This window comes from Dendrobates tinctorius, unplaced genomic scaffold, assembly GCF_039654945.1.
Source record: "Dendrobates tinctorius isolate UK_male_01 unplaced genomic scaffold, ASM3965494v1 ptg000175l, whole genome shotgun sequence".
NCBI classification, from domain to species: Eukaryota; Metazoa; Chordata; class Amphibia; order Anura; family Dendrobatidae; genus Dendrobates; species Dendrobates tinctorius.
In genome coordinates, this window is record NW_027361842.1 from 1,163,556 (window position 1) to 1,187,623 (window position 24,068).

General features: G+C 44.6%; 1 protein-coding gene across 1 annotated transcript in view; it reads left to right on the forward strand.

Annotated features, from left to right (window-relative positions):
- CILP2 (cartilage intermediate layer protein 2) overlaps nt 1-23,173 on the forward strand; it is a 53,360-nt gene extending 30,187 nt beyond the window's left edge. The window contains exons 6-8 of the mRNA XM_073551328.1: nt 2,987-3,095; nt 20,182-20,339; nt 20,419-23,173. Of these exons, the coding sequence (XP_073407429.1) occupies nt 2,987-3,095; nt 20,182-20,339; nt 20,419-22,799 (2,648 nt within the window). The 3' untranslated portion in view covers nt 22,800-23,173. The remainder of the gene's footprint in view (nt 1-2,986; nt 3,096-20,181; nt 20,340-20,418) is intronic.
- Nucleotides 23,174-24,068: the final 895 nt, after the last annotated feature.

Below are 24,068 nucleotides of genomic sequence, written 5' to 3' on the forward strand. Positions count from 1 at the left end.
GAAAATATTTACCGTAAGTCATATTTTTATGTTAAATATATTTAGAAAAAAAAATTTTTTTTTCATCTTTATGTTGAAATACAAACACAATTTTAACAATAATGCTGGCCATACACTTTAGATGGCGGTTGACCGTACAATGCTTTGGCTGATCACTCTGCCAACAGCCATCTCAGCCAACTGTTCTATACACTCAAGTACTCAGCAGAGCGTTCCTTTGTTCCCTATGAGAAATCCCAGTCTGATATATCGGCAGGATACTTATCTCAGTTAGAACAATGACAATGCAGTCGGCAATCGAAATCGGACATGGGCGATAGACATCTCTCCCGACCATTAGTTGGCTGGCACCCCCATATGTCGGCCGAACCTATTGATATCTGCAGGTTCATCCCACATTAATCTAATGAGTATAGGGGACTTAAACCTAATATTAGACATTTTAGGCTTATGGACATTTCCAAAATTAGGCAGACAAAGACCCAACTGAATTGTTTTGAAGTACTTAAAGAGATTGTTTGGCCTTGGGATACAAGTCATCGCAGACTTGTGAATTCTCATAGCACATGCACTGGGCACTGTGAGTATTCTCCGGTGTTGGCACTGGGAGTGGACGATCATGTGACTGCAAGTTTGTGATATGTATACTTCCAGTTGCATTCTGACTAGTTGTAACAGGCCAATACACTTGTATAGACTGAGGCCGCGCATGTCTGGTTGGCACATAACCGCTTGTATGCAGGCACTGGCGACGGAGAACCCTGACAGTGCGCAGTGGGCGCATTGTGAGGATTCTCATGTCTGCAGTCAGAGAGAGTGACTGCAGACTTGTACCCCAAGGTCAGACAACCCCTTTAATGTACATTCTCTTATCAGAGCATTGTGAAGTAGAAGGGAAACTGTGACAGCACTTATTGTGAATGGTGGATGCTGTGTTATCTGCTGTGCATAGTGGTGTCAGCTTTATTGTAATCTTGTCTTTGATGATAATGAGACTGCTAAAAGGTTATCTGTACAGAACAGAAAGTTTAAGTCTAGTATAAGGCCTTATGGCCAGTGTGAAATTTCCAAGATATCACAGGAGCACTAAGATGGCACCAGCTGGGGTTTCAGCAGGTCTGGCATACCATTGTCCCCATGGGAAATGGTGCAAGTTTTTAAGCTCCAATCGCTTCTGTTAGAGGCAGATGTCACCTATATTACACAGCCAGCAGCCGCAGTGTGTGGAGCAGTGTCAGCTCCTCAGCCCGTTGCACAAACAGGCATATGACTTACTAGTACATTCTGTGTGAGAAAATGAATAAACATTTAAATCATTTGTTTACATTTTTTAAGACCCACTAGGATTTTTATCACGTGATTGTTGTTTGTGTCAATGCAATACATTATTTTTTTTTTACTGTTTGATGCTTGTCAGCATAAAGCTGACAGATTTTCTGATAGACCTTCTGGCAGAGCCTAAGGCCTCATACTCACTAGCGAGAGACTCGCACGATTCTCGTGTGAGTCTCTCGCATGAAAACCTGGCACTGCTGCCAGCACTCGGACCGGAGCATACGGCTACATGTATTTCTATGCAGCCGCACGCTCCGGTCCCAGTACCGGCGGCAGTGCCAGGTTTTCATGCGAGAGACTCACACGAGAATCGTGCGAGTCTCTCGCAAGTGAGTATGAGCTCTAAGTCTATAGTGTGGCGGGTTAATTCATTTCTAAGTTATAGTGGACTCACTGGAATAAACAATGGGAGCATTTTATAGTCAGGACAAAGTTGGGACTGCTGGCCTAATGGTAATATGAGTGTGTAGGTGGAGATGGCCTGACGTTTGGCCCGAGTTCCATAATGTGAGACTGCTACTAGATTGAATGAACAAGTTAACATATGTGTGGACGGGACCCTTGGATGACTTTTTGATCTCGCATCACAAAGCTCTCTTAGGGCTCATACACACTTGCGAGAGACTCACACGAGAATGAAATCCTGGCACTGCCGCCGGTACTGGGACCGGAGCGTGCGGCTGCATAGAAATACATGTAGCCTCATGCTCCGGTCCGAGTGCTGGCAGCAGTGCCAGGTTTTCATGCGAGAGACTCACACGAGAATCGTGCGAGTCTCTCGCAAGTGAGTATGAGCTCTAAGTCTATAGTGTGGCGGGTTAATTCATTTCTAAGTTATAGTGGACTCACTGGAATAAACAATGGGAGCATTTTATAGTCAGGACAAAGTTGGGACTGCTGGCCTAATGGTAATATGAGTGTGTAGGTGGAGATGGCCTGACGTTTGGCCCGAGTTCCATAATGTGAGACTGCTACTAGATTGAATGAACAAGTTAACATATGTGTGGACGGGACCCTTGGATGACTTTTTGATCTCGCATCACAAAGCTCTCTTAGGGCTCATACACACTTGCGAGAGACTCACACGAGAATGAAATCCTGGCACTGCCGCCGGTACTGGGACCAGAGCGTGCGGCTGCATAGAAATACATGTAGCCTCATGCTCCGGTCCGAGTGCTGGCAGCAGTGCCAGGTTTTCATGCGAGAGACTCACACAAGAATCGTGCAAGTCTCTCGCTAGTGAGTTTGAGCCCTTACAGAACAACTAAACCTCCCTGTAGTTTTCCAGGCCCCTCTTGGGTCTATGTCACAGCCGCAATTTTTGGCCAGACTCCGAGTCTTCTGACCTGAACTCATGCTCGTATGCATGTATGACACTGCTAGTCTGGCATTGTAAAATATGATCACAGTACGTCAGAGCAAACTATGTGCAGAAATTTAAAAGAGCAGTACAGGAACATCATACATACAGTACTTGACACAAAACCAGCACTGCCCCAATTTGATTATGACTGTACCATTTACTATTGCATTACCTTATTATGTTGCATGATGGAGAAAGAGTAAGTAAAGAATTTGAGTGCTGGCTGCTAAACAATGAAGCCAAGCCTAATGGTTCCATTTCTATTCGATTTTGTTTGTGCATTTTCAGAGAAACCATACATCGTACAACATCCATACTCCAAAATTCGTAGAAAAGGACATAAGGTGACCTTCTGTTGTGAAGCAATTGGGAATCCAGTTCCAACTAAGTATTACTGGTGAGTTAAGAGTATTAATAAGACTATAACTAATAATTCAATCCAATGCTGTTTTTGTTATTTTTTTATTCTAAGGTCTCATTATTACATTCTAAGGATTGAATGTGCAGTATAATTCAAGCTTGCAGACCCATACAACAACTTTGCAAGCTATAAACTGGGGACCACAGACTGTGTTACTTTACCCAGTCTCACAGCAGATCTTGTTCTGCACACATACATCACTCTTTGGTTCCATCCAGTAGACAGTCTCACAATGGTTTCAACACCAAATCTAGCACTATTCATCTGTCATTATGAGTATATATACAAACGATGCAAAAGCGCAATAGCGTCTTACCCATGTAAAAGACTATAAAAGATAAGAACCGCTTACCGTATAGGATTGTGTGAGACACAACACCTAAAAAGCCTGCAATCCACATGCAGCAGCTTCCATGAATTTTTCAGAATTACATTTCAGGAATGGAAGTAATTCTGCGCTCTCTTGAGTCACGAGAATCCAATAGTATAGTAAAATGTAGGTTTATTGTCAACACGTTTCAGAGTCACACCAACTCCTTCCTCTGGACAACCATACATCAGAACAAGGTATTACAAACATACATGGTTTATATACATAAAGAAAATTAAAAAAGGACGCCAAGGTCAGATGGAAGTGTGTATACTAATCACATATCAAAACAGAGCAGACAGTAGCGCCTACTATATTACATACATTTTCTAAATAAACAATAAAGAAGACATACATATATTAATAAATAAATAAAAAAAAATCCAAAATACCATAACGATACTTCACACCGATACATGATTTTGGACATTTTTAATTTATTCGTCAGCACATTTAAGTATATGTTTGTCTTCTTTATTTTTTATTTAGAAAATATATCTACAGTGCCTACAAGTAGTATTCAACCCCCTGCAGATTTAGCAGGTTTACACATTCGGAATTAACTTGGCATTGTGACATTTGGACTGTAGATCAGCCTGGAAGTGTGAAATGCACTGCAGCAAAAAAGAATGTTATTTCTTTGTTTAATTTTTTTTTAAATTGTGAAAAGTTTATTCAGAGGGTCATTTATTATTCAACCCCTCAAACCACCAGAATTCTGTTTGGTTCCCCTAAAGTATTAAGAAGTATTTCAGGCACAAAGAACAATGAGCTTCACATGTTTGGATTAATTATCTCTTTTTCCAGCCTTTTCTGACTAATTAAGACCCTCCCCAAACTTGTGAACAGCACTCATACATGGTCAACATGGGAAAGACAAAGGAGCATTCCAAGGCCATCAGAGACAAGATCGTGGAGGGTCACAAGGCTGGCAAGGGGTGCAAAACCCTTTCCAAGGAGTTGGGCCTACCTGTCTCCACTGTTGGGAGCATCATCCAGAAGTGGAAGGCTTATGGAACTACTGTTAGCCTTCCACGGCCTGGACAGCATTTGAAAGTTTCCTCCCGTGCCGAGGCCAGGCTTGTCCGAAGAGTCAAGGCTAACCCAAGGACAACAAGGAAGGAGCTCCGGGAAGATCTCATGGCAGTGGGGACATTGGTTTCAGTCAATACCATAAGTAACATACTCCACCGCAATGGTCTCCGTTCCAGACGAGCCCGTAAGGTACCTTTACTTTCAAAGCGTCATGTCAAGGCTCGTCTACAGTTTGCTCATGATCACTTGGAGGACTCTGAGACAGACTGGTTCAAGGTTCTCTGGTCTGATGAGACCAAGATCGAGATCTTTGGTGCCAACCACACACGTGACGTTTGGAGACTGGATGGCACTGCATACGACCCCAAGAATACCATCCCTACAGTCAAGCATCGTGGTGGCAGCATCATGCTGTTGGGCTGTTTCTCAGCCAAGGGGCCTGGCCATCTGGTCCGCATCCATGGGAAGATGGATAGCACGGCCTACCTGGAGATTTTGGCCAAGAACCTCCGCTCCTCCATCAAGGATCTTAAGATGGGTCGTCATTTCATCTTCCAACAAGACAACGACCCAAAGCACACAGCCAAGAAAGCCAAGGCCTGGTTCAAGAGGCAAAAAATCAAGGTGTTGGAGTGGCCTAGTCAGTCTCCTGACCTTAACCCAATTGAAAACTTGTGGAAGGAGCTCAAGATTAAAGTCCACATGAGACACCCAAAGAACCTAGATAACTTGGAGAAGATCTGCATGGAGGAGTGGGCCAAGATAACTCCAGAGACCTGTGCCGGCCTGATCAGGTCTTATAAAAGACGATTATTAGCTGTAATTGCAAACAAGGGTTATTCCACAAAATATTAAACCTAGGGGTTGAATAATAATTGACCCACACTTTTATGTTTAAAATGTATTAAAATTTAACTGAGCAACATAACTTTTTGGTTTGTAAGATTTATGCATCTGTTAATAAATCCTGCTCTTGTGTGAAGTTTGAAGGCTCTAACTTATTTGCATCTTATCAAACCTGCTAAATCTGCAGGGGGTTGAATACTACTTGTAGGCACTGTATATATAGACAGTTGTGATAAATAATCAATTAAAAGACATGCAAAACATTTGCCCTATTTGGTTTGAAAGATTTATTCAAAGTTAAAGGGATTCTAAAGGAATTAAAATAATTAACTGAAAAAAATGTCATATGAATAAAATCTTAAACACTTTTTACTAGCAAATCACTATAATTTTTTCTAGTGAGGTAATCACTATTGAATTAAAATGGTCCTATCTTCTTACACAGAGAGAAACTTGTCCTAGAATGTTAGGACACGTTATTGGGAGCACGTGCAGTAGAAATCTCCACTGCAGTGATCTGAGGATAACCTATACCATAAATTACCATTCAGAAAGACAGGGTGGACAGCAGTATGAGCAGCCTCTTCTTTCCTCAGCACCCCTCATATCTCCAATATCAGATTAGATAGACATTGCGGGCAGCAGTGTGAGCAGCCTCTTATTTTCTCAGCACCTCTCGTATCTCCAATATTAGATCAGAAAAACAAGGTGGACAGCAGTGAGAATGGTCTCTTCTTACCTCAACACACCTGGAATCTCCATTATAAGATAAGAAAGACATCATTTATAGCAGTGTGAATATCTTCTTCTTACCTCAGCACTCCTGATATCTTTAGTATTAGCTCACAAAGACATGGTGGACAGTAGTGTGAGCAGTCTCTTCTTACCTAGATTCTTAAGTATCTCAAGTATTATATTGGAAAGACAGGGTGGACAAGAGTGTGAGCAGCTTTTTCTTACCTCTGCATGCATGGTAACTTCAGTATTGGATCAGAAACACAGGGTGGACAGCAATGTGAGCAGCATTTTCTTACTTCAGCACTCCTGATATCTCCAGTATTAGATAAAAAAGACACGTAGGACAGCAGTGTGTGCAGCCTCTTCTTACTTCAGTACACCTGGTATCTTCATTATTAGATCAGAAAGACAGGATGGACAGCAGTATGAGTAACTTCTTGCTAGGGACGGCAGAACACACTAAATATAAAACAACGTAAAGTGCGTTCGCCACCTGGGGTCCACCGTGCAGAAGGTGTTAACACTGCTGCTAGCTGAAGGCGGACATACAATATGGCGGTATAACGTACGCGGGTTGAACGTCACCCAGGTGCGCTGAGCAATCTGTGTTTTACTCACGGAGATGCCTTAAGTGCAAAACACAAAAGGGCTGAGCCTGTCAGCGTCACAGGTCTCAGAGGAGTGCACGCACGGTATATGATCACAGGAGCTGGGCCCTAGGCAGAGGGTCAGCGTCCGTCTAGACCTACCGTGCGTGCAGCGTCACAACTGCGGACGCCAAAAGGAGCTGCTGACTGCAGCGCAGCGACAGACACTGCCGCTAGTTAACAATGCACAAGAGGGGGTGCACTGTCGGATGCTAGTACTGTGTACATGCTTGTTGTGGCTATAGCTTGCCACTGGCTGGTGCTGACTCTATACACACTCATAATATCAGAGGGAGGGGATCTTAATGAGTTTTTCGCAGGTTCATGCATCCATCATCATTCACACAGTAGCAACTAGAGACTATACTAGCGCATGGCCGAGCGGCCATGCGAACCTTTTATAGCCAGGACCTTCCGGAAGCTTCCAGATCCCTGAGATGGACCAATCAGATCTGGAGAAGGACCTGGGCATGTGGCTCCCGATCTCCAATGGGAGATCGTCTCGTGAGCATGCTCAGAAGAGCTATGGAGGGATTTAGCCTCTGGAGTGATTTGCTGCTGAGCAGCCTGCATTGCCACTGCTGACCCAAAGGTGGCAGCAATAGCCAAACCCACAGAGCAGGTCTGGGCAGAGCATCTGGGAAATCGGGATTGCTGAGCAATGTCCCCTGTGGTCGAAAGATAATGGAAGTCCACAGAAAGTAAGGCTCTGGATTCCTGTTGAACTGCTGCAGGAACCTGACACCTAACACTTCAGCTCACCCTGGTATCTCCAGTTTTAGGTCAGAGAGACAAGGTGTACAGTAGTGTGAACAGACTCTTTTTACCTTAGCACTCCTGGTATGTCCAGTGCTCTATCAGAATATTCACTGGTAGAACATCTTCCAACTTGAGATCAGCGAATATTTCAATGTTTGGTTCGGATTACGATCGCTGAATCTGCAATATTCGCCTATTAATTTGTCAAATATTCACTGAACATAACCGAATGCCATTCAGGTCATTGGGAGGCAAAAACAAATGAAAGCACAACACCTTACAACGGCCCCAAATGCTGCCAAAACACATCAAATGAGGGACAGACACGAGGAAAGTAGCCTCAATTCACCCACAGTACAAATTTTAGCATGGAACTGCAGCAATCAGCTAGGCATGAGGTATCGGGGTATGGGACAGCATTTACAGCTTGCAATTGAACGTCACAGTAAGATGAGGTGGGTGAGGGATCTGTGTAGGGCCCCTTTGCTGGCAGCACTGATATCACATGCAACACCTCTACCTGCTTTCATGCTGAGCCATACTCAAGTGGCTCAAATATCAGTTTTGTTGACTACCATTATCAGAAAAATTTAAGGATAGTAACACGAGTAGTTGAGTCCAAAGCAGTGGAGGCCTGACGGTCTTGGAGGCCTACTGCTACAGAAAACACGCATGAAGGAGACCCAAACAGGAGTGGTCACATTTCCAAAAATTATTGGAAGACACCACCAAAGTGGCATCAATTTCACCACAGTATAGACAGTATAATAGGGACCGACAGGTCTTCCACTAAACCCAATCCAGCAGATGAACACCCAACCAGGAGTGTTCACATTTACAAAAATTACTGCCAGACACCACAGAAGTGGCAACAATTTCACCACAGTAGAAATAGTATAATAGGGACCGACAGGTCTTCCACTACACCCAATCCAGCAGATGGACACCCAACCAGGAATTTTAACATTTAAACAAGTGAGGGCCTTACACCACAGAAGTGGCATCAATTTCACAAGAGTAGAAATAGTATAATAGGGACTGACAGGTCTTCCACTATGCCCAAACCAGCTGCTGCTGCTAATGTTTTGGCGTTGACGAATTGATGTTCTGGAGCTTGGAAGTCTAGAGCAACAATGAGAACTGTGTGCTTCACTGCTATATTGGGGAAAAGCTCTCTTAAGCTTGTGTAAAAGCGTGTTTCGATACTCCAGCATTTGCGGTTCCCTTTCCAGGGCGGGAAGCATCTGGCAAAATTCGGTTATATAACGTGGATCTAACAGAGTGGCAACCCAGTAGTCAGCAGTATTCCTAATCATAACTATACGGGGATCATGTTGCAGATAGTGCAGCAAGAAGGCACTCATATGTCCGGCTCTGCCATGAGGTCCAAGCCCATGCTGTATCAGTAGCTGGGTAACAATGAAGCTCATTTCCTCCATCCCGTCTCATCAACCATGAACAACAACGAGGAGAGGATTCTCCTCTTCATCTGACAGTTGCTTGCCCATCACCTCCTCCTCCATGTGTTCCTCGGATCTTGCACCTAACAGTAATTCACCCTATCTTGGCACCAGCCTGTGTGATGACAGTCTTGAACTCAGAGACAATGTTATCCCTTCCGCATCCTCATGTGCTTCCTCCTCTTCTTCTGGGACCACCATCTCCTCCAACAGGCTATTCAAAGTCTGCTCCAGCATATAGATGACCGGAATAGTGATGCTGATGACGGCGGCATCAGAGCTAACCATCTTAGTACCTATTTTGAAACAGTGCAGAATGGCGCAGAGGTCCTTTACCTGAGCCCACTCTATAAACATAATATGTGCCACGTCCATCCTGCATTGGCCCAGGCTATACGACATGACATACTGCGTCAGCGCTCGTTGCTCCTGCCACAGATGCTGCAACATGTGCAGAGTGGAATTCCACTGTGTCGGCACATCACATATCAACCTGTTAACTGGCACAGACAAAGACCTCTGTATTGATGCAAGTCAATGAGCCACCCACTCTCCTTCTCCCACATGCTCTCCCTCTCTCTGCTTCTCCTCACTGCTGGTGACATATCTCCCAACCCTGGACCCCCACAGCGCATACCTCTCATTACTACCCCCTTCTATCGTTCCCAAACCAACACAAACACCAGAAATCTTTCCCACCTCAAATCCGTGCCCCTGACAACCACCACCCTGCTCCCACTCTCTGGATCACTCTGGAATGCCCGCTCCGTCTGCAATAAACTCCATGTGATTCATGACCTCTTTACCTCTCGTAACTTTTCCTTCCTTGGCCTCACTGAAACATGGCTGACACAATAAAATGGAGAAAATGCTGTCGCCACCAGGTTTGCTCCATTATCGGATACGGCCTTCCCTGGATGCAGGTTCAGCGGAGACAGCCATTGATCAAACTCAGCTGTCCACAACTCTTCAGCTGTTTGACTGCAATCTCCAAGGCATACTGTATCAATTTTAATACTGCCTGGCTGCGCAGTACGGAGGTGGTGGGGATTCGCTCTGCACTGTTGAAATGCGTGTCTTGTTAAGGCAGAGGTTGAGGGTGCCGGTGGAGGCCCTAGAGGAGATAGAGGAGGAGACAGAACCAGTGAGGAAGTGTTAAATGTAGAGGTTTTTCCTGCAAGCCTTGGGGATTTCAAAACTTGTGATGCAGCACCTGTCCCCACAGCCACCAGAGTCACCCAGTGCCCAGTCAGTGAGATGTAACGCCCTTGGTCATGCTTACTCATCCAAGTGTCTGTGGTGAAATGCACCCTGGCAGACAAAGATTTAGTCAAGGAATGGGTGATGTTGTCTGCGACATGCTGGTGTAGCACAGGCACAGCTTTCTTAGAAAAGTAATGGCGACTGGGCAATTGGTACTGGGGGACTGCAATGGCCATCAGCTTTTGGAAACCGTCTGTATCTACCATGCGAAAAGGCAGCATTTCCGTGGCCAACAGATTGGAGATGGTGGAGTTCAACTACTTAGCTTTGTCATGCGTAGGAAGAAACAATCTTTTACACGACCACAACTGCGGAATCATGGACTGGCTGCAGTGCTGAGATAGGGCGGACTACAGTGAAACGGACAAACTGCTGGACCATGAGAGAGGTGCAGGCGGAGATGTTACGATGGATTGAGAAACTTGTGGTGTGCTTGTTCTCTGAGATTAGTCAAACACAGCAGGCATGTTCACTTCCGTTATAGCTGACGGTGGGCTCTCAGTCAGCGTGACTGGAACAGGTAAAGAAACCGAGGTTCTACAGTCGAAGACCTGATTCTCAATAGTTGGTACGGTAACAGAGGAGGAGGAGGAAGAAGCAGCAGATGCAATTGATGGTTCGCATTTTTGTGCACTAGGAATCCTACAGAAAAGCATGTTGATTGTGCATGTGAAGGTTCATACATGTTGTAGTCAAATTATTGCACTTTTTACCTCTACTCAGTTTTTTTTGCAAAGTTGGCAGATTACGTAAGTTGGCTCATCCTTTGCAGTGTCAAAAAAGGCCCAGGCTATGCAACCCTTGCCACTCATGCAAGCTGCAGACCCGCGGATGCTGCTGGTCACAAGCAGAGTTGTGGCTGAGGATGCATTGCTCTTCGTGGCTGTGTAGAAATTGCAGGAACTCGGGATGTTGCCACGGACACGAGGCAGATCAACAGTTAAAGTATTTATTTGAACAAAGAACGATAGTCCTCGCAGGGAGTAAAGGATGACAGGGGGTGGAAAAGGTGTGGGGCAGAACTGGGATTATGACAGGGTAAGTAAGGGACGATCGAGAGTTCAGTAATAAAGAATTTAAACTTATCAGACTGTAGTCTTCAGACATGAGGAGGTTCAGGGTTCCAACGGTGGCACCGGCAACAGCGGTGCGGGTCGTCTTGACTTGGTGGGAGTCCAACGGTGGCACCGACAACAGCGGCGCAGGTCGTCTCGTTGCAGACTCTGTGTGATGGGCAGTTTTCCCCTGCCTTACGATATCTGTCACGGTACTGAGTCCAGCATGAGATGCCGCTAGAACGAGCCTTTGCTCTGCGGCATATAACAGTTCCAGCCTATTAAGACTTGTCCTCGCCTGGCATCTCTCCTGGCGTTTAGTCAATGGTCCGGTCAGTGACTTCAGTTCGGAAGCTGTCAGGGATGAGGGCGGAGGTCTGTTTGCGGATCGCCTATCAGCCAAGAGTACCACTGCAGGGGGTCTGTCAGGATGCTCGGCACCCACAAGATACTCTGTCTTCTCAGCAGTGACAGCACTCGATCTGCCACTCAGCTTACCCGCGCGGACTCTGTTTGCTTTCCCACGCAGCGCTCTATATCTGCCCGCCTTCCTCAAGTCAGTCACATGACCCAGTCTGTCCTGTGCTTTTAGTCTCCCCCTGCAACACGAGTGACAGTCCTGGGGCAGTTCCAGCACCGGCATGTAAAAGACACCTTGGCTCTGGAACTTCTCCTTACAGCTGCATCACTACGTGTCTGTGACGAAGGTGCAACGTAACCTCCTCATCTTCCTCCTCAGATGACCTACTCAGTTGTGTGCCTCTATGTTCATGCCAACTGGGATCTAACTCCTCATCATCCTCTGTGTTATCACATTCCTCACCCTTGGAGTCACCCTTCTTCTCTTCCTGCCCTGACAGCACAGTACAGTCTGCGTGAGCCTCAGATATCTGAGTCTCATCAGGATCACCTCCCCCCAGGGGTTTACATCTAAGGACAAGGGTCAGGATGCTGTTCGGACCCTACTTCGTCCTGCCCCAGAACCAAGCTAAAAAAAATTTGGGCAACAGTGCAGATTTCCTCCTCTTGACTTTTGAGTCAAGCTTTAGAGTACACTTCTGATAACCATGGCATAGAATGTGTGAGCAGCTATTCATATTCATCCATCTGTGGTTCCGTACAGTCAGTTGTACGGTTGGAGTGTTGGGATGTGGGGAGAAGCAAGGGGAATTTGGGTGCCACCTCTGTGGACTGTACTGGGTGTTATGTTGAGGTAGAGGAAAAGGAGGAGGGGCCACTTGAAGCTGCGCTTGCCATCCACTCGAGCACATGCTCTTTTTGGGCATCATCGACAAGGCGTACCACTGTGCATCTGCCAAAGAGAGGTAGTGGTGTAACCAGACCAATAACAGAAGTTGTCAGTTGTCTTTGCATAGGACATCACATTGTTGGATCACTAGTGATTTCACAAACATTACCACCTACCCCACGTACACCTTGAACACCAAGCCTTATTGCCCTTCCACCATGGTCATTTTCCCAGTCATGTTGCTCAGTGTGGTAGGAGCACAGTATTAGCAACAAAAAATTAGATTTTAAAGGGAATCTGTCACCCTCCCAGGGCATTTTTAAGTAAAAAGGCCACCTTCAGCAGCACTAAGGCTGCATTCTGTGAAGGTGGCTCTTATGCTTCTGATCCCTAGCAACACTGAAATATTGACTTTTATAAATTGTTCTCCATACCTGTATTGAGTCTCATAGGTATGGTGTCTCCCCCTTTAATAGCCGCCTCCCAGTCATCCATCATCCCCCTCTTGTGTCTATGCGCCGCCTCCTGTGTTGCTGTTACATGCCCTGCGCCTGTGCTGTGCCGACAGTTTTCGGGCATGCGCCGTGCACGCTGCCCGGGAACTGACATCAGGCTATCGGGCCTGTGTGTTGCGGAAGCCCCAGATCCCACCCCGCAGTGTGTTATGATGTAGTCACATTGAGGGGCTGGGAATCTGGCACCTGTGCAGTGAGCAACTATAGCTGTGCCTGCCCCCATCTCCCTCCTCCTCTTTCTCTTTCCTCCCTCGGCAGCATCTGATGAGCTGACCTGCCAGCTGAGCTCCCCACATACAGTTCACTATAGCTGGGGACAGGCACAGAGATCCTCATTGCGCAAGCGTCAGCCTTCCAGCCCCGCAGCGCATGCCCGAGAACTGTTTGCACAGCACAGGCACTGGGCATGTAACAGCAATGCAGGCGGCGGCGCACAGACACAAGAGGGGGCTGATGGACAGCTGGGAGGCGGCTATTACAAGGGGAGACAACATACCTATGGGACTCAATAAAAGTATGGGGAACAAGTTATAAAAGTATTTATTTCAGCGACCTAGGGATAAGAAACAGAAGAGCCACCTTCACAGAATGCAGCCTTAGTGCTGCTGAAGGTGGCTCTTTTACTTAAAAACGCCCTGGGGGGTGACACGTTCCATTTAAATTCTGCACCACCTCTGCAACAGATGAATTTCAGCTAAGTAAATTCCAAGTTGAAATATGGCGTGCTGTGTCGTGTTAGTCACAAAAAAAAGAATTGTTTGAGTGTGGATGAAGCCTGTATGACAAAAAAGATATGCTACAAACTATTTGAAAGTCAGGTCTCCTATTGTATGACACTAGGAACAGAAGGCTTTTTGGTGGCCCCTGGATCAGGCCTCTATAACACAATAGATGCTGCAAACTATATGAAAGTCAGGTCTCCTATTGTATGACACTAGGAACAGAAGAATTTTTTGTGGCCCATGGATCAGGCCGCTACAGCTTAATTTCAACCCAACAAAATGACAAAGTGTGATACGGCGGGTTGTCTAACTTTTTGCAACTGAAACATTATTTTTTTTTTAATGTGACTTAAGTCTGCAGTTTTATATCACCACAGCACAAAATGACAAGGTAAGATACAGCAGGCTGTTTCACATTTACCTAATGAAAAAATATTATTTAGAATGCTATACTCATAAATGGAGCTCAATAGAAGCAGTGCACAACCCACTTATAGAACATGTGCTCTGCTGGCTTTGTCTGTGGACCTCAGTAATGGCCAAAAAAAAGTGCTGGAAGGTAAACTTAACAGCCACACTGGACACTAGCTAGCTACACTGACTGATTGATATACAACTGCCTAGCTAACTAGCTAAAATCTTGCTGCTAACAGTGCCATCATCAGGAGCAGCCTCTCTGCGCTGTTACAGTGTCAAAATGGTGCTAAATCAAGATGTCCGCTATTTATATGGAGAGGGACATGTGACTTCTGCAGCCAATGACACAAGCCGTGATTGGCTAGCTGCAATGTGCACACATAAAGTTAGGGGGAAAAAATGACTGTTTAATAATACTAATAATAATAATAATAATTTTATTTTATATAGCGCCAACATATTCTGCAGCGCTTTACAGTTTAAGGCCGGGGTCACACTGGCGAGGAATACGGGCGAGTGAGAGGCGCTAAAAGCACGCATTACACACGGACAAATGATTCTCTATGGGGTCCCTCACACCAGCCGTATATTTCTCATCCGTATTCTAGGCTCCGTGCCAATCGCAGCATGCTGCGATTGTCAGCGTACTACGGCCGTAGTACGCCAATGCAAGTCTATGGGTGCGCCAAAAATACGGATTACACACAGACCACACATGTGACTTGCGAGAAATACGCACCCGGTGTCTTTTAGCAAAGCCGGCAATTCAGTGCGCTATACAGTAAACTCACACTGACAGGTTTAATAAAGAAACAAAAGAATAGATATATACACATAGAATATATATATATATATATAAATATGTATATATATGCATTCTATGTGTCTATATCTAATCTTTGGTTTCTGTTAGAAACCCTGTCATAGGGCTCCATTATATGTCCATTTTGCAAGCCTGCGAGAAAATCTCGCCATACGGATGCCATACAGATTACATACGGATGCTGACATGCGCAAAATACGCTACCACACATTGATTACGGATGACATACGGAGCACTGTTTAGGGGCCATTCATCCGTATTACGCATGTAAAATACTGACCGTATTTTGCGTTGGTTAGTGTGACCCCGGCCTAACAGTTTCAAACACAAATCATAAGTAACAGCGTTAACAATACAATAGCTAAAGCAAAATAAGACGACCCTTGTGAGAGCTTACAAACTACAATGAGGTAGGGGAGATGTACAGGTGTGTATTTACAATGATGGTCCAGCCATCTTGAGGGAATGGGGGATAGATAGAGATAGTGAATGGGCTACACACACACAAATGTGTTTTTAGGAAGCACCTAAAACTGTGCAAGTTGTGAATGGTCCTAATTTCTGGGGGTAGAGCATTCCAGAGGATTGGCGCAGCGCGGGAGAAGTCTTGGAGTCGGGAGTGGGAGATACGGATTATTGCAGAGGTTAGTCAAAGTCGTTTGCAGAACGCAGTGATTGGTTAAGTGGATAGACAGAAATGAGGGAGGAGATGTAAGAGAGCTTTGTTGGTGAGAACAAGTACTTTGAATTGAATCCTGTAATGAATGGGCAGCCAGTGTAATGACTGGCGAAGTGCAGACACATCTGAATACTGATTAGTTAGATGGACGATACTGATTAGTTAGATGGACCACCCTGGCTGCTGCATTAAGGTTAGACTGGAGAGGGGAAAGTCGAGTGACGGGGAGGCCAATTAATAGAGCATTGCAGTAGTCCAGGCGGGAGTGGATCAAGGTGACAGTGAGCGTTTTTGTTGTTTCCATGGTGATAAAAGGGCGGATTTTAGAGATGTTCTTTAGGTGTAAGCAGCAAGAGCGGGCAAGAAATTGTATATGGGATGTGAAGGAGAGACTGGTGTCAAGCATAACACCCAGTAGATACAGAAAATGGTTAGCACTCGACTAGGAAGTTGAATGTACGGTGCTAGTGGAAAGGAGCCTGTGGTCCCGTAAATATGAAGTCAATATAGAATCACTGAACACGTGAATTATGCTTTAGTGAGCTTTTTTATTTAATTGACGGTGATGAAGCGACAGCTGTCGCTTCATCACCGTCAATTAAATAAAAAAGCTCACTAAAGAATAATTCACATGTGCAGTGATTCTATATTGACTTCAAACATAACACCCAGACAGCGCACCTGCTGCCAAGGTGTTATTATGGCGCCACTCACGGAGAGGGAAATGTCAGATTTAGGGAGGTTAGTAGACGACGGGAGCAGAAGAAGTTCAGTTTTGGAGAGGTTGAGTTTCAGATAGAGAGCAGACATGATGTTGGAGACTGCAGACAGAGAGTGACTGGCGTTCTGTAGTACAGCGGGGGTAAGGTCAGGGGAGGACGTGTATAGTTGTGTGTCATCAGCTTAAAGATGGTACTGAAAGCCAAATCTGCTGATGGTCTGTCCAATTGGGGCTGTGTAGAGAGAGAAGAGAAGGGGGGGCAAGGACTGAGCCCTGAGGTACCCCAACAGCAAGAGAAAGAGGAGATGATGATGAAGTAGAGTAAGCAAACAAAACACTGAAGGAGCGGTCAGAAAGATAGGAAGAGAAACAGTAGAGGGCAGTGTCCTTAATGAATAGTGACTGGAGCCTAGAGAGTAGGAGACAGTGGTCAACAGTGTCGAAAACTGCAGAAAGGTCGAGAAGAATGAGCAGAGAGTGGTCACCGTTACATTTTGCTGTCAGAAGGTCATTGGTCACTTTGATGAGTGCAGTTTCTGTTGAGTGTAGGGGCGGAAGCCGGACTGTGAAGGGTCAAGGAGTGAATGAGTGGAGAGGTAATGGGTAAGGCGGGAGTAGACAAGGTGCTCCACGAGTTTAGAGATGAAGGGGAGATTGGAGACAGGTCTGTAGTTATTTGTGCAGGATAGGTCGAGAGCAGGTTTTTAATAATGGAGTAATGGTGGAGTGTTTGAAGGAGGATGGGAAAATGCCTGACGAGAGGGAGAGATTAAAGATTATAGTTAGGTGAGTTGTGATGACTGGAGAGACTGGAGTAGATGTGAGGGAATGGGGTGCATGTAGTCGGACAAGAAGAAGAGAGGAGTCTGGAGACTTCTTCTTCTGTGATGGGATCAAATGTGGAGAGAGATCCAGGGGAAATGCAAGGAGGGCTATGAGTCGCAGCACTTGGTGGCTGGGATTGGATTTTCCTGACAGATATTATCTATTTTCTCTATAAAGTAGGAGGCCAGGTCATCAGCACAAACATCTGTTATAGAGGCTTGTGCTTTTGGCTGGATAGTGAGGAGATAAGGGTGGTGTAGTAGGTCTGTTTGGCGAGGTGGAGGGCAGAATTATCGGTTCTTAACATAAATTTGAAGTGGATGAAGTCTTCTGGTGTGCGAGTTTTCCTCCATAAGCATTCAGCAACACTAGAGCATCGCTGGAGAAGTCAAGTTTGCGATGTGAGCCAGGGCTGTTTTACTCTGTGTTCAGAGATTCTGAGGGTGAGGGGCAATACTTGGTCCAGGGTGCTTCTGAGAGTGAAATTGTAGTGGTGTACAGCTAGATCAGGACACAAAAAAGGAGATTGGGGACAGTGGTGAGTGTAGAGAGTCTGAAAGTGTATGATTGTTAATGGCATGAAAATTTCTGACTGTGTGGTAGGTAGGAGTGTGCTGTGGTGGGTGAGGATTTGTGAGTGTGAAGGAGAGAATGTTGTGGTCAGAGAGGACAAGCAGTGAATTATTTAGGTAGGAGATTGAACAGAGCCAGACAAAGACCAGGTCAAGGGTGTTACCGTCCTTGTGTGTCTCAGAGGTTGAGAGCTGTGAGAGGCCTAGAGAAGTGGTTAGTGATAGAAGCTGGGATGCAGATGTGGACGTGGTGCTGTTAATGTGGATGTGGAAGTCTCCCAGGATAAGGGTTGCTAGTTCTGAGGACATAAAGTGTGGCAGCCAGGCTGAGAAATGGTCAAAGAATTGGGTGGGTGAGCCTTGGGGCCGCTATATGACCGCTACTCTGAGGGAGAGGGGATGGGAGCCTGATGGTGTGGACCACAAAAGAAGGGAATGAGAGTGATGGAACTGGGGGGATGACCTGGAAAGTGCATTGTGGGGACAGGAGTATGCTGACGCCACCACCAAGTCTGTTTGTGGGTCTCGGGGAATGGGAGAATTGTAAGCCACCATGGGAAATGGCAGCAGGGGAGACAGTGTCAGAATCCTGAATCCAGTTTTCAGTGAGGGCCAACAGATTCAGACAGTTGTTCAGAATGTAATTGTGCAGGAAAGGAAGTTTGTTACATACAGACCTTGGATTCCAGAGGGCACAATTAAAAGAGGGGGATGAGGGAGCACAAGTAATATTAATAAGATTAGTAAGGTTTTGATATGAGATAGGGTAGGGGTTAAGGTTGGGGGATGGTGGACCGGGTTTGGGGGAGATGCCCCCTGAAATCAGTAGGAGTTGGAAGATAAAAAACAAGTAGTTATTGGAAATGTAAGAAGTTTTTTTGTGCTATGTGTTTGGACAAGATGGGCTGATGTTTTTCAAGAAGGTGAGAAGTGCATGTGAGCTGTACATGTGAGAGGGAAGTATAGAAGGTATGATGTGTATTAGTCGTGATGGAGGGGGAATGGGGCGGTGAATGTGGATGGCAAGGGAACACAGGAGGATAGAAATAAAGCACATGGCTAAAATAGAGAGCAAAGTGTGGGTTATCTGTCTCCTGCCCTGACTAACTGCCATGGATTAACTGCTTTTTCTAGATGCTTAGCTTATGGTATGCTTTGCATAGGGGATGCGTGCATGAACCCAAAACTGCGGGCACCCCTTAGAATGCTTCTAAATTTATAGACTACAATACAGGGTCAGGAGAGAGGGATTGTGGGAGCTGATTTGGGATAAATTAGCAACAGCTGCTCTACACATCCTGGTGTGGATAGATGATCTGGCTCCATCTCTATGCTATAACACCTTTCCCAAGATAACATCTACAATGACCCCCCAGCCATGGATATACAACAGTGAGTATTGAGAACAGTGCAAGAGATGAACTTTAGTAAATATTCAGTAAGCAGAGTTCATTAAAATATATTGCAGGTGGTATGCAGTAGATGAGGCAGCAGGCAAAGATATGGAGTTGTACAATTAAATTATATTGCAGGTGGTATGCAGCAGATGAGACAGCAGGCAAAGATGTGGAGTTGTACCTGTGTGAAGAGAGAAGATGGATGATAATTCTTTGCCATGGATTAACTGCTTACAAGAACGCCGCGCCTCTAAGTTTTCCAAACCCACTCCCCTCATCAAACACGTGCCAGCGCTCATGACACACCACCATTATCGTTGCTAAAGTGCTGAAAATACTTGTGTGGCAGTGCAAATATTTTCCCGCACTTTTACCGAATATTACCAATTTTTTCAATTTTAGAAAATTTTGCTTGTGTTTCCGATCACGAATCCAAATGTGTCATATTCATGCCGAATTTATGTTTGGCGATCGTTTTCCAAAGAAATTCGCTCATCACTACTTCCAACACATGCAGGGATGGGTGAGCTTCCTACTGAAAATACATACATGTACCCATCCTAACATTCTAGGACAAATTTATGTCATTGTAATAAAGCAGCAGCCATTTTAATTCTATTGAAATTACCTCTCAAGGGAAAGCAAATGTGATTTGCTAATTAAAGGTATTTGGGAATTTGTTGATAATGACATTTCCTTTAGTTATTTATTTTTTCTATTCACTGAGAACCCTTTTAGAACAGTGCAAAAAATGATAGCAATAAAGCAAAGAATAATAAAAAAAGGCAGGGGTAGAAGCTCATGGGCCCAATTGCAAAATCTCCAATAGAGCCCCCAAATATCAAGATTTCCTAACCGAATTGGTCTTCTGTTCTCTCACCCTCCTCCCTTAAGCTCTAGGACACATGTGTGACTACAAACTCTACATCCTTGATTTATTTTATTTAACTTGAATTATTTAATTTATAGGTATCACAATGGTACCCTATTGGACAAAAGCAAAGTCAAGTATGACAAAAGCTTAATATTGCGAAATATTGAAACATCACATACTGGAACATACCAATGCAAGACCGATAATGGACTGGGTGTCATCAAGTCTTCTATAGCTCATCTAACAGTCATAGGTAACAAACCAATAAATACATTATGGGCTTTGTTTCTATTTTCTATTATTTTTGCAAATGTGATCTATTTTTATTTAAGGCAAAGGCGAATCTTACTGTGACAAGTCACCTCATGAACATTTAATCAAGTTACCAACTGACTGCTCTGAAACTAAAACTGGCTCTAATTTCTACAATGTTGGCAAGTGTCCAAATTCCCAGTGTGCTGGTCATCTGAACTCTGACCTACAGTGTAAAGATAAAGTAGATTACTGCTGTGGAGTCAAGCGAATGAAACTGCAAAACGTTAAGTGTCAACGGTATACTCTTCCAATTATGGCTATTGTAGAGTGTGGATGTTCCCAGTGTACACACCACAAGGTGTTAATTCGTGGACGGGTGACCGCATATGACACAGGTGCTCCACTTCAGTTTGGTCAAATTTATATGAATGGAGTAAATGTTGGCTTTACAGGTTACAAAGGAGAGTTTACATTGGAAGTGCCAATTGGAACAAAGAGATTGGTTGTTACCTTTGTGGACCCTAAAGAGAAATTTGTAGACTCTATAAAAATCATTCCATTTGATCCAAAAGGAAATACTATTTATCAGGATATAAAAATAATGAGAAAGAAAGAACCAATTCATCTTAACCCTTTGGTGACAAATATCATTACCCTAGGAGAAGTTCTTGGTGAAAATCCAGTTGGAGAGTTAGTAATACCACCAAATACTTTTACGAGAATCACAGGGGAATCTTACAATGGTACAGTAAAGGCCAGTTTAACTTTTTTGGACCCTAGAAACATCAGCACTGCATCTGCTGCATCAAGTGATCTTAATTTTGTCAATAGAAATGGAGATATCTCTCCACTCAGGACATATGGAATGTTTGCTGTGGACTTCAGGGAAAAAGACACTAACTCTGTGCTCCAGACTGGAAAAGTAGAGGTGAGGTTGGATATAGAGCAAATAAAGATGCCTCAACATCAGAAAGAAATGAAACTTTGGTCTTTGAATCCACACACTGGATTATGGGAAGAGGAAAATACTTTTTACATTGCAGGAGATGGTAAGAGGAGAAAGAGAGAGGAAAGGTCATTTTTAATAGGACAGTTAGAAATAAGAGAAAGAAGACTTTTCAACTTGGATGTGCCAGAGTTTAGGAGGTGTTTTGTTAAGGTACGTGCTTACATGACTGAGAAATTTATACCTTCCGAACAGGTAGAAGGAGTTGTGGTGACCCTTATAAATCTAGAACCTATGCCAGGATTCTCATCAAACCCTAGAGCTTGGGGTAGATTTGACAGCGTAATAACAGGAAGGAATGGAGCTTGTCTTCCAGCTTTCTGTGATGCTCAGCAACCAGATGCCTACTCTGCATATGTTACTGCAACAATGGGTGGTGAGGAGTTGGAAGCTGTTCCTTCTTCCCCTAAATTAAACCCCAATGTAATAGGAGTTTCTCAGCCTTATTTATCAAAACTTAACTATCAACGAACTGATCATGAAAGCTCTGACGGTAAAAAGACAGCTTTCAAATTCAATATTGCCAAGCCAAACCCAAATAATTTTGAAGAGACAAATGGCCCAATATATGCTTACAGAAACTTGCGAGCATGTGAAGAAGCCCAAGTCTCAGATAATCATTTTCGCTTTTATAGAGTAGAGGAAGACAAGTATGAGTACAATGTTGTCCCATTTGTTGAAACAGACATGACTTCATGGATTGGTGGTTATTTATCTTGGTGGCCAAATCCACAAGAGTTTCGGGCCTGCTATTTAAAAGTTCTAATAAAGGGTCAACAAGACTACATGGTCCGGTCACGAAATATTGGAGGAATGCATGAAAAGACTGTAGGTCAACTCTATGGATTGAGAGATATCCGGAGTGTTAGGGATATGTCAGTAGAAGGCAGTTCAGCAGCCTGTCTGGAATTTAAGTGTAGTGGAAAGCTTTATGACCAAGATTTACTAGATCGTACTTTAGTAACAGTGACTCCTCAAGGAAGTTGCCGCATTGTTGAGGTAAACAGACTTTTAGAAGACTACCTTAAACGCCACCCTCCATTGGCTTTAGGTAATGACACTGGGTCATTCAATATGATGGCTCCAGTTGATCCCCTTGGGCATAACTATGGAATTTACACAGTCACTGACCAGAATCCAAGGCTTGCCAAAGAAATTGCAATTGGTAGATGTTTTGATGGTACCTCTGATGGGTTATCGAGAGAAATGAGATCCCAGGTGGGCATTGCATTAATATTTCGTTGCCAAGAGAAACCAATTACAAGAGAAAGTTTCTTTCAACGTTTACTTAAAAATCCAGAAGAAACTCTGCGTGAAATTCGACAGGGTATGCAAGAGAATGAACAAATAGAGATGGCGTCACGCATTATACCTTATCCAGCATCCAATTCAACTTCTTCTAGACGTAGTAGACAGCCATCTACCAACCAGAGAAGACCTCGTCTACCATAGAAACAATGACAAATATAATTTAATGTGGATGTATGACCAATGAAATGGGTTTTCCACCCCAGGGCAAACTTTTAGCAAGCAGTACAGCTTACCAAATGCTAACAGAGTATAATATACTCTGTGTTAGGATTCGAGTCTGCTAGCCAGTTCAAGAAATCGTCACTTGACTGTAAGTACAGTATTTTTCGGATTATAAGACACACTTTTTTTCACCCAAATTTGGGGGAAAATGGGGGTGCGTCTTATAATTCTAATATACCTTACCGGCCGCAGTGGAGCAGATTCCCAGGGTCACTGACAATGCAAGAGTGGCGCGTTGCTGCAGACCGCAGGCTGGGATGACAGGGTGTTTGGAGGTGAGACACTGTGGGTGTTTGGTGGTGCGGGAGCTCCACCGACATGTTGTGAAAGCCCAGGACCCCCGCACTTCCATAGTTTACATTGCAGTGGACTCCAGGAAAATGGCTGCCAGGGGCAGCACATGCACAGATGTAGATCTTGGCACCATGATCGCGGGATTTGAGATCTCAGCGCCAACATCTCCATCTGTGCATGCACCTCCCCCGGCGGCCATTTACTCCACCGCAAAGTAAACCATGGAAGTACGGGGACTTCGGGCTTTCACAAAATGTCGACGGAGCCCCGCACCACCGAACACCTGCAGCATCGCACATCTGAACACCCCTTTCTCCCACCCCTTTCTCCCAGTCTGGAGTCCGCAGCATCGCCCCACTCCTTACTCCGCCAGCAGCGACCTGGGACCCCACTTCACCGCAGCCACCACCCCCGGTAACAAATAAGATGCACGGATTGTAAGAAGCACCACCATTTCATTAAAAAAAGTTTTTTTCCTATTTTTCTCCTCAAAATTTGGTGTGCATCTTTTAATCCGGTGTGTCTTATAAACCGCAAAATATGGTATGTGAACTGCATACATATTGTCACATGCTGACTAGCTTTTCGTCTCCTTCTCTCAAAAGAACATTGAGAGAAATGAATGAGCATCTACTTGGCGCATGACCGCTTACATGCAAATTGTATACTTGGGGCCACTGTGACTAGTGCTTGAACCAATTAACAAAGCCGAATCCTAATAGTGTAGATATTACACGCTGTTACAATTCAGCAAAGTGCATTGTTTATCTGTTTGCCCTGGAGTTTAAGTTACTATACAAAAGCTTTGACTTTGGTTTCTTAACAAAGAATCTAGTCAATTAATTATCAACAGTTCTGTTTAATTCATACCTCATGGACCCCGAATGGAAATGC